At 41.1% G+C, this 16,184-nt stretch overlaps 1 protein-coding gene across 1 annotated transcript in view; it reads right to left on the bottom strand.

Moving 5' to 3' along the window:
- Window positions 1–16,184, bottom strand: part of TENM4 (teneurin transmembrane protein 4) — a 349,338-nt gene that overhangs the window by 60,454 nt on the left and 272,700 nt on the right. The window contains exons 17-20 of the mRNA XM_058863767.1: window positions 11,730–11,991; window positions 5,768–6,035; window positions 3,629–3,772; window positions 2,359–2,608 (exon numbers count right to left, since the gene is read on the bottom strand). Of these exons, the coding sequence (XP_058719750.1) occupies window positions 2,359–2,608; window positions 3,629–3,772; window positions 5,768–6,035; window positions 11,730–11,991 (924 nt within the window). The remainder of the gene's footprint in view (window positions 1–2,358; window positions 2,609–3,628; window positions 3,773–5,767; window positions 6,036–11,729; window positions 11,992–16,184) is intronic.

Genomic DNA, 16,184 nt, shown 5'->3' with positions numbered 1-16,184 from the left:
AGGAGTTAGCAGCTCAGTTCGATGCATTATTAGCAGATTGAAAACTTGACAGTAACTATATCACACAATGCAATAATAAATAAAGACTTAGCTGGAATGACACTGATGTATTTTATATTGGATATTACTTGGCAGTGAGCTCACTTATATACCGCCACATATCACAAAGGAAGTGTGATCTCACCTGCTTGGAGTTTTTCACTCACACAAGAGATAGGACCATCAGACTTTATCTATCATTCAATGCAGCACTGAGCTAAAAAGATGTAGATGCAGATACCTTTACAGTTTTTTTCACCCTCAGTCAAAGCAACACCATGTGATTTACAAAGGTAACTTAAGATTTGCACAGTTACAGGTGGCAGTTCATTGCTGTAACCTCTTGAATTCCAGCCAAGAGGAATGAAATTATGCTGAGCTGGACATTTTTCATAGATTTAAGTTACACACCCAGCTGCAGCTCTCTGCAACCCACAATGCAGCATTTGCTTTCCAGAACACTACACTCCAAAGCCACCCCTGCAAACAAACCTCGGAGACAAATAGTGAGGGTATTAATCTCATAGGAGATGCTGATTTGAAAAGACACAAGCAAACTCCATTTAGTCCATAAGCAAAGACTTTCCTCCACAGCTTTTAACCAGCCGACATCTGAACCCACTTTACAGCACACCAGAGTGAAGAAATGTTCATTAGATCCAGTAACCTGAGTGTTTGCACATATGAAGCAGCAATCGCTGCAGCAGATTTAACTCTGGAGTAAATTTAACTCTGTGGCTCTACACAACAGCCAGCAAGGCTACACTGTCAAGGCTTCCAATTTTCTCTTCCCCAATGAGGAAATACTTTGCAAAACCTCTGTTTGGTCTGGTATTTCCACTGACAATGAAACAGGGATTGGGTTTTCGAAATTGTACTTCTGGGAAAGAGATACTAATCCTACTCCGTTGCAATGGGATTTGGGCTCACCTAGGCTCTTCTGGAAATCTTACCTTTGGTCATTAAAATAACTTTCTGGCACTGGAAGGATATTACACTCTTAACGAGGACCAGGTCTGAAGGTTTATCCCAGCTTCCCACCTTACAAACATGAGAGATATTATGTTCTCATGTATCATGGAGCAGAATAGCAAAAATGAGGTTCTTGCTTCCTTACTTGAAAGGTGCCCCAGCCCTCTGAGGTGCACATACCAAGGCAGCTATTCTCTAAGAGCCAGCCTTCTGGGGGCTGTCTGGATTTTTTTTTTCCCATACACCATGATCTACAAGGATGGTTCTGAGTGCCAAATAAGACTTTTGGCAAGGTCTAATGACTGTGGCATATTTGTGCACGAGGGACTAAGGGGATCTTGCACAAATTTGGCTTGCAGAAATGCAGTATTATGTTTGTCCTCAGCAGCAGGGGATATTAAATCTGAGGAGGGATGGTCTTACTTTTTGGAAAATTCTCACTTTCTCAGGACCTGAGTTCAGGCCTGTCAAGCACAGAAGACTCATTCAGGAATACTCCCTTAATTGTATCTGACTTTCCTGGAGTGAGGCTTGTCTGGCCACGCAAAGCCCAGAAACAGGCCCCATTGCTTTGAAGTGGATAGATGTATTTGCTGTGGAAATTTTAGATAGTAAAAATATCCACAGTGAGTTCAATTTGAAATTTGGTTCAGTCACAATTTATTCCATTTTCTCAGAACTTGTGACAAATCATACTGTTCCCTCTGCTTCATTGTTTTTAATGGATGTTTCTGCCCCTTCCTCGTTATTTCTCCTGGTATATTTTTTCCTTTGCTTTCTGGCATTAGAAGGAAATTCTCCACTTACTTACAGACTCTCCCCATCTCCATGTTCAGCCCGACACTGCTGCTCAGTTGGGAACTGAAGGGGGCTGCTACAGCTGTCCCCTCAAAAAACAACTAGAAAACCCCCAGTTTGTGACTGCCTTCAATGATCATCTTGTCTAAGTTATGAGTGATTATCAGTCCTGATTCACCTCTACATATCAGTGCCGTGTCCTTCCAAGTTTAGGTTATCTCAGAGGCTGCTTGTTAATTTTCAGCATTCCCAATGGTTTCTGACTACAGGAAAAGGCAGACATCAGCACAGCCTGATTTAGCAGCACAGAAATGTGTCAATAGTTTTGGCATGTGATTCAGTTCTGGAAGAACTTGCTAGACCTGTGTTTCTCTGGTGTAAATCAAAGTCAGCAGAGTTGCAGAAGAGGCAGATCCAGACAGCTTTTTCTCTGTTTTGCTGTGTTGTTTGCTTTCTTTTTAAGAGTTTTGCTCATTTTTCTTTTGGGTACATAGAATTTCTGCAGAACTTAAGAGCATTACTCTAACGCCCACATTCAGCACAGAGTACCTCAGCTCCAGTATGTTGGTGACATTGCCAGAGGGAAAGATCCTTCGGATGTAGTTGAAATCTCCAACATAAAGACTTCCATCAGACCCACATGTTAGGGCAACAGGAGCCAGGAGTTTGTTACCATCTGCCAGACCATTGCAGCTTGGACAAGAAATGCTCCGTCTGCGGCCGTTGCCCATAATGCTTCCAATTACAGGCGGCTGCTGGGAAATGAACTGGTTTTCCCCATTTCCTTTATGCAAGATGCCTAGAGAGAGAGAGAGAACAGTATTATGGAAATTAAAGAAACAGGGAGACTGAGACCAAAGGGAGCACAAACTGGCAATGCTGCATGCCAGCTGGGGAATCTGTTAAATAGCCAGAAGGTTTATCATCTTTCATAGTATTGTTCTGCGATAGGTCCAAAAGAGGAGCCTCTTTTTTGAATCAAGTATTTTTTTTAGACCCATTACATTTCCTGCAGAAGGAAAATATGTAGGGAGAACAAGACTGTCCTTATCTTTGAATGAAATACACTTTTGAGCATCTTATGAATTTTTACCTGCTCTGTCTGTTCCTCCTTGCCCTGTAATTTGCAGCCTACCAGATAAAAAAAAAAAAAGAAATTATGTAGCTCATGGAAAAGTAAGGGCCAGGAAGACCATAGGACATTCTCTAGAGAAATGTTTCATCTGCAAAGTTTTAGAGGAGCTCTGTCTATTTCCCTTTTAAGCGCTGTGCTCTCAGCAGTGATGTGGGCTGAATTAGATGTTTGCTCCCATATCACTGTTATCCAAAGGGACACAATGCTTCCACCTTTGAACATGTTCTGATCCTCTTTTAAGTCTCCCTACTGCAGTCCTCAGCAGTCCTCAAGAACTCTGGAACCTTCCATTCTCCCTTAGGACCCATGAAGCCTCTTGTTCTGCAAGTTCACTTGGCACATTGGAAGATGCCTCTGGCTGGATTTATGCTTAGTGACAGCTCCGATCTGAATAGGCTTCTCTTTGTTATTTTAGGAATATTTTCCTAGTTAATACCCTTCTTTTACAACACTACAAAGTTGGGCTGACATTCAACTACTTCATGATGGCCAGATTATTTTACATTTTGCACACCAAATTGCTTCTAAATGTAGGTTACTAGAAATAATTTGTTAGTAAAATACATGAGAGAGCACATGTGTTGGTCAGGTTTCTTTCCTTTCCTTTCCTTGAATTCTTAATGATAAGGAACAACTGGATCTCGGATGCTTTATTATTCCTCTTATGTGTCACAGACAACATACCACTTTGTATGTTGAGGGCATGGTGTTTGTCCAGGGACCATCCTCCAAGTTTGGAAGCATCAATTTCATAACCCTGAAGCACAGCTGTCCTCTTCTCCCACAGGATTAAGTCTGGACAGGATTCATACTCATAACCTACTGAAACTGTGAACAAGAGAGAAACAAAAGACTTAGATTAGTAACCCAGAAATGCAGTGCCAGCACAGAGTCACAACTGAGAAGGAGTAAGAGCATTTCTACAGAAAATTGCTGATTTAATTGAAAATGTCATCCTCATAATCCACAATTCTAATTTTTTTCTCTTAAAAGTCTATCCTGCACTTAAAAAGATCAATGCTACTGTAGATGTTTGGCAAATGTGCTAAAAATTTAAAAGACACAGTTTTAATTATATATTTTAAAACAATGGATATTAGAATTGGGACTTGATCTCTGTGAGTCCCAGCTCAGGATATTCTATGATTTGAGAGTGTAGACCACTGCTGGACTCTCAGATAAGAGAATTTTACTCCTATTTTCTTTGATCAAAGAGTACATGCCAGGATCTTGGTCTTGATCATAATCTTTCTTAGAAGGCAAAGACTTGTGCAATTCATGCATGGGGCAGGGAGTCACTCAGAGGCAGCAGTCTCAGCCAGGTTGACTTGTGGTCATTGTTAATGTCCAAAGTTTGCTTGCCGTGATGTCTAATCAGAGCCTTTCAGGAGTAACTCTGCTGAACACTCTGGAGTTGCTTAAAATTATGTTAGCAGAAGGAAAATCATGTTTTTGACAGAACAATGATTCCTTTACAATTTTCTCAGAAGAAGCAGGACCATTTTCATTGGTCTGCTTTTCTTCTAATCTTTATAGCTGAAGCAGAGCAGAACTGCAAGTTCCACACAAATGAAAAGCAATTACATAGATTTTTTTTTTCTTACTACATAGAAAAAAAAAAAAGTCTGATCCTCCAAGTTTACTAGCCTCTTTGAAAAGTGCTGAGTGCTGAGAGAATTCAGGATTCACTATCAAACATAGCCTTTTGCAGACTGTATCAGAAAAAGATGCAAGTTCGGATATGAAAGGTCAATATTTTCCACTATTCTGGAGGTGGGAATTATTGAAGGCATGAATGCTGATGTCTTCAGACCTGCTTGGGTACTCTGGAGCTGCAGAGCTGTTTCACGGAGTACTCCAGGGCCCACTGATGATCTAGCATCTTATAGAGCATGCACACAGAGTCCTTTGGGGCTACCAGGACACATTTCTCAATGTGGTTTCCAAACTGGGTAAGGCTCAGCAAGGTGTATCATGCAGCCTGCTCAAGGCAGATGAACCTGAGTGAGATGAGGAAGGCACCTATTCTTATTCCTGGAAAACCAGGCACCCTGCAATTGCTCTAAAAAAACTTATCTTCAGTTGACCTATGAGGCATCAGTGAACCATCCTTCTGTCAAAAGGAGCTGTATTTGCTAATTTGGGATCTCTCCCATTTGCTGATATAAATTCCTGGCAGCCTGAAAGGTCTAGTCTAGACTCAGTTGAAGACCAGTAACAATGTCCACTGGGTGTTGACAGTTGGGAAGCAATCACTGCATTACCTCTGCTCACTAAACACCCAGTATGGGATGGCATTCTTGAATGGGTAACGAAGGGGAAACTAAGATTAGACTGGTCCTGAAGGTCAGGTACAAGGAGCAGTGGAAATAAGGGCTCTGTTTTAGGGATTCCTTTCAAAGCAGTGTCGACAGTTTTTGGCTATAGGTGAGAGACAGTGAAATGCTTCTAGTCCCAGTTAATTCCTTCTGTATGAATACAGTGGGAGCAGCTCGGGATGTACGTGCTGGGCCATGAGCCAGAGAACAGATTAGCATTTGTACTCTGTCCTTGAAAGTGTTGAAGGCCAGGTTGGATAGGGTTCTGGGCAACCCAATCTAATGGGTGGCAGCCCTGCCCATGACTGGGGCATTGGAACAAAATGGTCTTTAGGATCCCTTTCAACCCAAACTATTCTGTGATTTGTCTGCTGGGGAACAAGTGCTGCAGAGAATCTGCAAGGACCATTTTGTGTCTGCAGTCAGACCATACGGATCTAGGACAAGGTCTATCACTGCCACTTGGCTGCTTTTAAAAGGAGGTACAAACCCTAGAGTCACTTACCGAAGGCTTCTGAGAGCCCATACACCTTCTGGCTGTAGACATCTGTCTTGTCCCAGATGAAATAGTAGGACAGGTCCGGAGCTGCTGCAAACCACTTTCTGAAGAGGCGTCCCTCGACGGCCACCATGAGATGGACTTTCATGAGGTTGAAGGGGATGGTGGGGTGGGTCATGCTGATCCTCAGCACTGATTTGTAGCCAGCTGTGCGACTGCTCAGGTAACTCACTTTTATTTTACTGCCAGAAACGTTAATCTCCTCTTGTAGAGCCTGTGGAAAAGCAATCCACGAGGTGTTAAATCAGCAGAGAGCAGACAGGAAAAGGCAGTGAAGCTGTAATTTATCAAACACACCTGTATAAAAGCTCTGGCAGGCATGTCTAAAAAGGCACCTAGTAGGTATCAAGTATGAAATCATATATGTAACTTATTTCTGGAAGCTAAGGAATGCCTCCCACCTTCTCCATCTCTGTTACATGGGAGAACATGAGAACAAAGTGTCACATTAAGTCTGCTTACAAAGGGACCCACTCTTAAAAGGAGTACCAGGACCCATGGAGAAAAGAGCCTGGGATCTCAGATAATTACAGCCCATCAGTTTAGTTTCCATTTTCTGTCTTTTATCATCATAGGTTTTAGAGGCCTCTAATTTTTATCTCTCGGCTTCCTTTTCCCAGTAAAATATCATGCCCTACTTGGCCTTAAAGATGTTTCCTGGTCCTGAGCATAACATGCAATTCTCTCTAAGACATGAGTGAATCCTGATTCCACTCTCCCTTCTCTGACTTACCCATCTCTCCTTTGAAACTGCTCCTCTCCTACCTCCCCTCTGACCCTCTCTACCTGATCTACTATCTACCTCTAGCCTTTTTTAAAATCGGTATTCTTGTCCTTATTTTCTGACCTCACATTTGCTCCTACTTACTCTGGTACGTGCATAGAATTCCTTTCCTTCTTACTTAAGTGATAAAATTGTTGGCCTGACCTACCACCTATGACTCCTTTCCCTTCCCTTGCATTCTTCCTTCTCTTTCTTTTCCAAACTCCTCTGTATTCTAAGTGAGTTGCTTAATTTTCTCCTCCAGCCATAAGTATTTCTGACTGACTGGGACAGTTACTGAACAGGTACCCATTACAGTACAAAACCTCAGAAAAGACTGAAAGAAACATCAGGGAAAGATTTTTCTGCTTTGAGAACAGAGAATTCTCAATAAAGATGGGATTTTCAGCTAATTTACCTGCTAAAATATCATCAGAGCTTAAAATTTTTTATTTTTTTTTTTTTTTTATGGAGAAATGCTTGGAAAGTTTATGGAAAATGATACAAGTATATCCCTGACACTGTGCTGACCTTTCCATGCAAAATGCTAATAAAAAAATCTTAGGAGAAAAAAAAAAAAATGTCACGTTCAAGAAAACTTCACTCTTGGTTAAGCACCCAACTTGGACATTTTTGGCACAAGTCAGCAACCTCTGGAGAAGATTGGAAAATGAAGGTAGAAGCTTATCAGTGAGCTGGGAAGCCTGGTTTGCTAATCAGATGTGTTAAAAGGTCACAGCTGGCACAGTTCTCTCCTGTGCCACTTCTGAAGTTCTTCAGTGAGCTGGATCCTAAATGAGCTTGGAAAATACTTCCCTAGCAATAATAATCTTCCTGAATATTAAAGGCAAGGAAGCTTGAAGGCAGGTGGGTCAAGAGATCCACCCATCAGGAAAGGATCACATCTATCACAGTGAGATTCTTGGGGTGTCCTGTGCAGGGCCAGAAGCTGGACTCAAGGGTCCTTATGGGTCCCTTCCCACTCAGGAGATTCTGGGATTCCATGATCCTTGTGCCTTCCAAGTTATGCCATTCCTACACCCAGGTCCTTCTATCTGGGAGCAGAAAACTTCCCTGGTATAGTGAGTTTCTCAACTCTTACAGGTTTTCTGGTTAGTGTTATCAAAATTGACAAATCTTATAATCTGCCCCCCAAAAACACCTCTTCTGAGATGTTATCTGAGGCCCAACACTTTTTGAAGTGATAACTAAAAGACTGAGTGTTACAGCACTTGAAAATGGACACATCCAGCAGTTAAAGTCCTATTCCACTGTGCTTATAAATATTTACCTTCTCTAATGCAGTCTTTTTAATTTACATATCTCAGTGCTTAGGAGGCTGAAATATGACAGAACTGGGAAAACCCAGGATTTTAAAAATACATTTTATGAGACCAGCAACAAGCTGGATGGGGACCAGGCTCAAGCAGAGACCAGCTGAGCCAAACTGAAGTAAGGGTAGTCCCTTGGATCAATTATGTAACCTCATTAGGATAAAAACAGACAAAATAATTATTGTGGAGATACTATTTGGAAAGTCTGTTTCAGATCCTTGTCAAAAGTAATTATTTCTCTCTGTCCTGATCTATCTCTGCTGTCTACCACTCCAAAGAAAAGGTCAACTCAATGCTGCCAAGGCACTGAGCAGCACAAGGGGCTGTGTTTAAAGATGTCTGCTTGAAGAGAGAGTTCAAATAGTAATTCAGGTGATTCAAAATATATTTATAGTTTGTAAATGGTGACAAACTAGCAACAAAACACGGCACTGGTAGGGGGGTATATAATTCAGTAGGATATCAGTGAGAGAAAAGGGGAAAAACAAGCTTTGAAATAATCTGAATGTGCTACAAGTAACAAGCTAAATTGTGCTTTTATTTCTATTTGATAATTGCTGCTTGGTCCAGTCACATTCATATGCTGTGATTGCAGGCCTTGAGAAAGACTCTTAGAATTTATCCCAGACTAACCAGTATAATCTGATCTTTTAAAGAGGTCCAGCCATGAGGCTGGGCAGGCAGAAGAGCTGCTTCTTCAGGCTTACTGGGGATTTACACAGGGTAGCAATTTTCACTGTCATGTTCTCTTGGCTCTGTGGTGTTGATCTGTTCTTGTCTTAGTAGCAATTTTTCTACTCTTTGCATGAGACAAGATAGAAAATCTTGTTTCTGTGTGCTGGAGTTACACATGTCTCTTACAGCCACTCTTCAGTCTACCAGCAGACAGTCAAGGAACAGTCAGTGTATTTTTTTTTTTTTTTGTAAGATGCTCAGAGCGAATTTTAAAAAGGGAAAACATTTAGAGTCTGATTCAGGGGCCTTAACATAGACATCCAGTGCTTTTGAAATGTTCCATGGTATCCAAAACTTCTGCAAGGGTATGACAACTCTGACATGGACCTTTCTGACATCTCTGCCTTTCTGAAGCTACAGCTGGACACCTGAAGGGACACTTCAGGGCATCTTGAATGGCCTCAGATCTGTCTATAGGCACCTGAATCAAATATTAAAAATGCACTACTATGTTTTTGAATGCATCCAGGTAGAGAGCACTGCATGTATTTCTGCATTATTTTGTTGGAGCTCATGAGGTTCTTGTCTACCCACTTGTCAAAATCTCTTTACCAGCCCTGATTTCTGCTTGTCATCTCCTCCCAGCTATGTGCTCACACCTTTTATATTTAACATTTCCCTGCTGAGAACTGTGTATTATAAAATGCAGCTGCAGCAATGGACAGCTAGGTTATTTCTTATTGTAGGTACATCCAGTATAGAAATGAAAAGTAGTCCATTTCTGAACTGCAGTACAGTCAGGACTTTGCTACAAATCAGATTCTCTTGTAAACTCATGTAACACAAACTCTGCTAACCTTCACCTGTCAATATTTGAGGTGGAATATTGATTTACAGGTTTTGCTCAGACATATGGCACACAGAAAAGCACTGTGTTCATAATGTACAGGATGCATCTTCTTTCAACTTAGGAACCTAAGTTAGGTGTCTCCTCTGAACTGCTCTTTTAGGTCTTCCCTACAACTAACACCATATACAGAAAGACTCTTTAGAAGGCTGGTGTTGCCTTGTAAACTTAAAAGTAGGATTCAATTCCAGTTTAACCATGTAAATCCAAATGTGAACTTATAAATATGCCCATGTGAGGTAGGCATGTAAACATCAATTTTAGTCAGTGGAATATAACTGATACCATTGGTGAGAACCAGAAAGCTTCAGGGTGGTCAGCTTAAATGATGTGTAGGCTCCACTGATGTACTGATTAGATTTCTGTCTGCTTAAATGGGAGCTTGGATATTTGGCACATACCCAGACAACTGCATATGAGCTCCTTGTAATATCAAAATTAATCTTTCTTATGTATTAGACTCCATAACTACAGGTGTCTAGTGGGATTTGAGATGTCCAAGTGGTCTGATGTTCACAAGGATTCAGAAGATATAACGCAGGACACTGACAGTGGGATCATTCTGGATTGGCAGCTGGAAGCCAAGCAGGATATCATCAGGACATTTCAAATGGAACTAAATATCTTCAACGAGGGTGGTAAAACACTGACACAGGTTGCCCAGAGAGATGGTAGCTGCCCCATCCCTGGAAAGACTCAAAGTCAGGTTGGATGCGGCTCTGAGTAGCCTGGTCTACTGGAAGGTGTCTGTGGTACCAAATAATGACTGAAGTTATGATCATAGTTGCACTGTATCAGACATTTGCTTTTTCCCAGGCAGCACTGACCATTACTTTTCATGGTGTTTGTTTATTTAATAAAAAGATGTGGAAAACAACATTCTGAACCAAGAATTTATAACATGACGGACTTTACAAGATACAGGACTTAATTAGTAATTATGCTGGGACAAACATGGTGATGGTAATTGGAAATTAGTGTGAGAAAGGATCATAAGACTTGGTCCAGAGGGAAAGGTAAAGACACCACTAACTTTATTTGTTGCTGGGTTTAGCACCTGGTTTATTAAAATTAGAAGGTATAAAGTTACCTCTTTCCTCATTAATGGTACTGCAACCCCAATGGAGTCACGCCGGAAGCACACAATTTGTCTCTACACTCGTTATTATTTCCGCCTTGACAGATTATTGTCACTAAAAGCAATACTCAGGACATGCTGAACACTGGCATATAAAATCCAGAGAACAACATGTCCAAGATAGCAAAGGTTGAATACTGCTACATTCATATGTTTCAACAGAATTAGTGTTTTTAAGGAAAATTGTTAATTTGGTTCTTTGGACTATTCAGTTTAAAACACAACTTTCCATTTGACAAAATAGTTTGAAGCCACAGCATATTGTTAAGGTTCTTTATCTGACTCATGCTTCCTCAAAAAAAAAAAAAAACGGAAAATGGGGATGAGAAATGAAAGGTAACCCTCTCACCCTGCTCATCTATTCCAAATGTCATGAAATGTAATAAAACTGACGAGCTCTGCAGGCAGGCCCCTTCTCACCCATCTGCTGGCTGACTGCATGTTTCAGCAGCTGTGTAGAATCGGGGGGGATGTGACTTCTAACCATGAGGAAGTTCACTCCAACACTCCACCAGCAAGGTTCATAGTGCCTTGTGGGTGGAATTTGCTCCTGAACAGAAGACAGGCATTAGAGCAGAGGAAGGCCATCAGCCTGGTGTACTGGCTATGTTGAATGCCAAAGGGCTGACCAAGGGCTTGTTGTCAGTCACACAAGGGTCCCAGCTCACGTGCTGTCAGTCACAAGTGCTTTGCCTCAATCTCTCAGGGATAAGAGAAAAGAAATCTGGTAAAGCGAGTGCTTGGGAGTGAGTGCTCCTGTCAAATGTCTGAAAAATGGGGTAACAAATGAGGAATGCTTCTTGTTAGGAAGGCGGGAGAATAGTTGCATTTGTGTTGCTCAAAGCTGTCAAAAGAAGCACAAAACCAAGATGGGGATGAGGAGGCACTGGCAGAGGTTGCCCAGAGAAATTGTGGGTGCCCCAATCCCAATTCAATGCCAGCGTGGATGGGGCTCTGATCAACCCGGTCTAATGGAGGGTGTCCATGCCTATGGCAAGGGGGTTGGAAACACATAATCTTTAAGGTCTCTCCCAACCCAAACCATGTTACCATGTTATGAGTTATTGTCCCTCAGCTCAGACTGTTCATACCTGGATTTCAGGAACAATAGGACCTTTCTCTGAGCAGGAAGTTGCAAAAGCAGTGAGCGGAGATGGAGAGACCACAGGGTTGGGCCTGGCGAAGTTACTGAGGTCACAGCTTGGGATCTCATTCTCTTCGTGCCTCATGACTATGGTTTCCATCACAAAGAAGCGATCCCACGGCAACCACAGCGTGTGCTCCTGGGTGATGAAGGGAGCCCGCTCAAAGTGCAGGATAATGGAGATTCCACCAATGGTAACAAGATCAAAGCTGTTTTAAGAGATGGAATACAAAATTAGTGCAAGCATTACCCCATCTGTTTGTATCAACTCCCTAGCAAGGACTCCATAAAAATAACTGCAAGTAATATCATCAGTCTTATTTTATGAACTTAAATTCTGCAGCCCAAATAGGCTTTACCTGAGTAACAGCAAGTTTCAGAGGCAAGAGTCGCAGCTCACCTTCTTTGCACATTGTCCTCATGTATATTGAAATCATACCGATCCCTTTTTGGAAACATGTTTTTCTTTGTTGGTGCTTTTCTAGCACCAACATATTTTGGCCATACAAACACATTTTATTTTTTTAAGAAGTAGTTATTATCCAAACAAATGCACAGATTAGATCAATTCAGATAATGAAATAAACTATTTGGAAAATGGTTTCTCTGACACATGCCTATTTAAATTGTCTTGACTCATATATAATATAATTGTCTGACTAATGCCTAATGCAACCAAGGGAACACAGAGAGCCCAGCCATGGACTGAGCCTAGGCTACTAGAAATACAGTGCAGGGTGTCTATGTGTCACAGTACTCAGCACATCACCTTTTCTGACTCTTTAGCATTTACAGCAGATGAATCACTGCCTGCGGTCTCTGACTTCACCCTAAGCTACCTCTAGCCAAGCGGCTTTTCTGCCTGTTTTAGTGTTGGATAACAGACAGCCTGCCAGAGCTGTGTGAAAAAATGTTACCTTGATAAGGAAAATTCATCCTCTGGATGTAAAGATGTTGGGATAAGGTTCTGGTGGTTTTCTTACTTTTGTACTTTAACTTCACATCTTGTCACAGATGGGGATTTTTCAACTACCACTGGGATATATCTACTACGCATAGACCCAAAGAAGAGGAGTTCAGTAAGAAAGCAAAGGATTTCAATAGAAACTGAAGACCTCTTGTTTTTGCTCCTTTGTGTTTTTCTCACTGTCTCTTCGGTTGTAATGCCAAACATGTGCTTCAGGCAAAGAAAGTTTTCTCATCCCTGCTTCTCACTTTCATGCTTGGTTACTGCTGTATGACACTCTCACTGAGAGTTTATGCACGTGATCAGGCTTACTGGTTTCAGTAAAGCTGCTCATGTGCTTAAAGAGCTATGAGCTTAAATGCTTCTCTGCATGAGAATTGGGATCTGAAACACTCTGATTGCCCAAAGCCAGACTTGATGCACCTTGTAAATATGTGGTAAGAAAGAAGGTGAAAAAAGTATCTAAAATTATTTTTTAAAATTAATTGTGAGACTTTCAAATTGGGTACAAAAATCCCAGAGGGGCAACAATGGGCATGAACTATTTCTAAAAAACGTCTTTGTCAAGCAATTTTTTGGGGGAACCTTTTTTATTTCATGGCTGATGAACTGAGGTACCATTTAGGAAACAGAATTATGAAAAGAAGGTTATTTATTAAAGAATGTTGAATTGAGTCCATGAGAGGAAGTGGAAAGCACTTCAAAAAGCCAAAGCCATGTTTATTCTACCACTTGAGTTGGGGCATCATGTTCCCAGACCTATGGAGCTTGGCTTGCAGCAGCCTGAGGAGTAACTTGCTGGTCCCTGCCAGCAAAGCTGCACAATGTTTGTACCCTGATGTGAATGTTTTTAACAGTCAATTAGCATTTGGCAAGTCCTTCAGCTGGGAGGGAGATGCTTGCTCTGCATGGATCCGTGCACTGAACGGGCCAACAGGAGGGAAGAAATAAACATTACAAATGATGCTCAACAAGTTTTTAGGCAAGTTGGAAGAGGTTTTATTTGCAAACACCTCTGTTTCATCCCTTTGGCTTCACTGAGCCTGGATCAGGGATGAGGATCTGCTGGGGGGAAACATCCTGGCCTCTCCTGCATCCCCAAAACAGGATACAGAAGGGAAAGCACCACCTCCATGTCAGGCTCCAGCAGCTGTGAAAACAGAACCATGCAGTATTTTTCAGCAGGCAGTGTTGCTCACAAGCTGGTTTTCCCAGAGTCCCAGGGTGCAGCTTTCAAGTCACCTTGATGAACTGAACAAAAAGTAAATCCAAAACCAAACAGAAAAAAACCAAACCGAAAACACCTCCCAGTTTCCCTCAGTGAAATTAAATTTAACAAAAGGAAAACTGTCCTGGGATTGAAGGAACGAGATAATTTTATTTCTGTTTTTGCTGCTCATCTCTGATGTAGTTTTTATCACTCTGTAAAAACCATACTTGTACAGTTGTTTTGTTGTTTTTTTTTAAAGACTCAGGAGAGATGAGCCGAAGGATGAAATTATCTATTTATCCAAAGCAGGCTCAAAAAATAAAAACTCCACAGGAAAGTGTAACCCTTTCTCATCTCTTTTCTCTGGAAGTTCATGTTTCTGGTATTTCTGAGAAAGCTATGCCAAAGCTGCTGAATGCAATGTGGAAAAAGTCTGGAGACTTTCCTGCTGTTTTATCAACATTGTTCCTACAATGCAGGGATACTGAGGACTTGCAGCCTCTCTAAACTACCACTTTAATCAAATCTAAAGCTTTATTTAAAAATGTGGTTTATAATCCAGTACTGATACTTTGAAGTGTCAGTTAACTTTGCTTTACAAAGAAATGCATACAAAAGAGTAGTTTGAGAGTTGTTACTTTATATTCATGCCTTGTTATATAAACAAAGTATCTGTTGCAGTAATTAGGCTAAAAACACATGCAAGCCTTGAAGTTATAAAAGTTTTGCTCAGTCTAAGTAATGTGACTTAAACAGGACCAGGGTTTCACTGTTTCAGTCTCTATCTGGGCAATGTAATAGGTGAGACCTAAAATGAGCCCTCTTACAGAGGTGAAAAATTTAGTTCACTTTAATTCTAAAACTGAAATTTTACTTACTCATTTGGAAATTTTATCATGCCAAAAAGAAACCCCAAAACCCCCAAACCTGGAGCAACAAAATCAGCTTAGGAACCAATCTAGCTAAACTGATGCAATTGTATCTTTAAATTTCCTTACTTTAAAACCCCAGTTATTTCCCTGCTATCAGTAAACTGATTTACTAAATCAATTTAAGCCAACTTAGTGCACATTTTCAAGAATAGATATTCCTATGGTGAAGATGCCAAAAAATAACCCTGCTGAGTTTTATGCAGTTATCTCATGACCCCTGGAACAAGGTAACTGCTTGCATGTGTGCTCCCATTTATTCTCCAAACCAGAATGACACTGAAGATGGGAGAGATGGCCCAGTATGACTGTGCACTGCTCTGGACTGGGAATGCATGCAGCCTGGTACTGTAGGTCAGGAGAACCTGCTTCTTGTCTAAGAGCATCAATTTCTTAAAACAAAATTGACCCAATCACATGAAAACTTTGCTGTACAAAAGCTGATGAGTGTCATGCTCTATTAAAAAAAAATACTCAAACCCATAAAAAAATAATAGAAACTGGAATAGCATGAATTCTTTACATGATTTTGAAAATGCTTTATAAATATTATTAAATAAATACTATAACAATCAGTAAGGAAGGCAACACCCTTTCACAGGCTAGTTCACTGGCTGGGGGAGGTCAAGAGATGCATCTAATGGTACCCACCAAATTTGCAGTGAGGCTGGGATTAGAAATTAGGGATGTCTGACAACATTTTCTGTCCTGACAAATTTTAGCTTGAATGGTCATAAATAGTTCAAGACAATTTACAGACCACTGAGGAAGTCACTGGACTTAAGGACAGATTTCATGGGACTTTAAGCAACCTGGTCTAGTGGAAGTTGTCCCTGCTCATGGCAGGGGAGTTTTAACTTGGTGATCTTTAATGTGGCTTCCAACCCAAACCATTCCATGGTTCTATGGATTTTGGTGTTCTTTAAGTTGTCCATTTATGGACAAGTGGTTTTTGTCTATAGAATGCCTACAGAATACACAGATGCACTGACGTGCCTGTTCATTTGAGAAAGTACCTGCATATATCCCTTAGCTAAGTTGGAAGGTACACTCATTATTCTGGAGGCTCAGCACTGCAATTGAACAATTTCTTTGATGTTTGTGCACCAGGTTTCTGTAGAAGCAGATTGACTTGAGAGGAAGGTGAAGAAAGTGAAATCAGAAGAGCTGACACCACAGAGTCTGAGGTTACACTGACCCCCACCAGCTGCCTACAGAAATCACAGCTTTAGGATGAATCCCACTTGGTCACAGATTCCTTGCTCTGAGACAGCTGATCTCTGTCATTTTTATCAC

The sequence above is a fragment of the Poecile atricapillus genome, chromosome 1, assembly GCF_030490865.1.
Source record: "Poecile atricapillus isolate bPoeAtr1 chromosome 1, bPoeAtr1.hap1, whole genome shotgun sequence".
In the NCBI taxonomy this organism is placed as follows: Eukaryota; Metazoa; Chordata; class Aves; order Passeriformes; family Paridae; genus Poecile; species Poecile atricapillus.
This window is presented reverse-complemented; position numbering and strand designations above follow the sequence as displayed.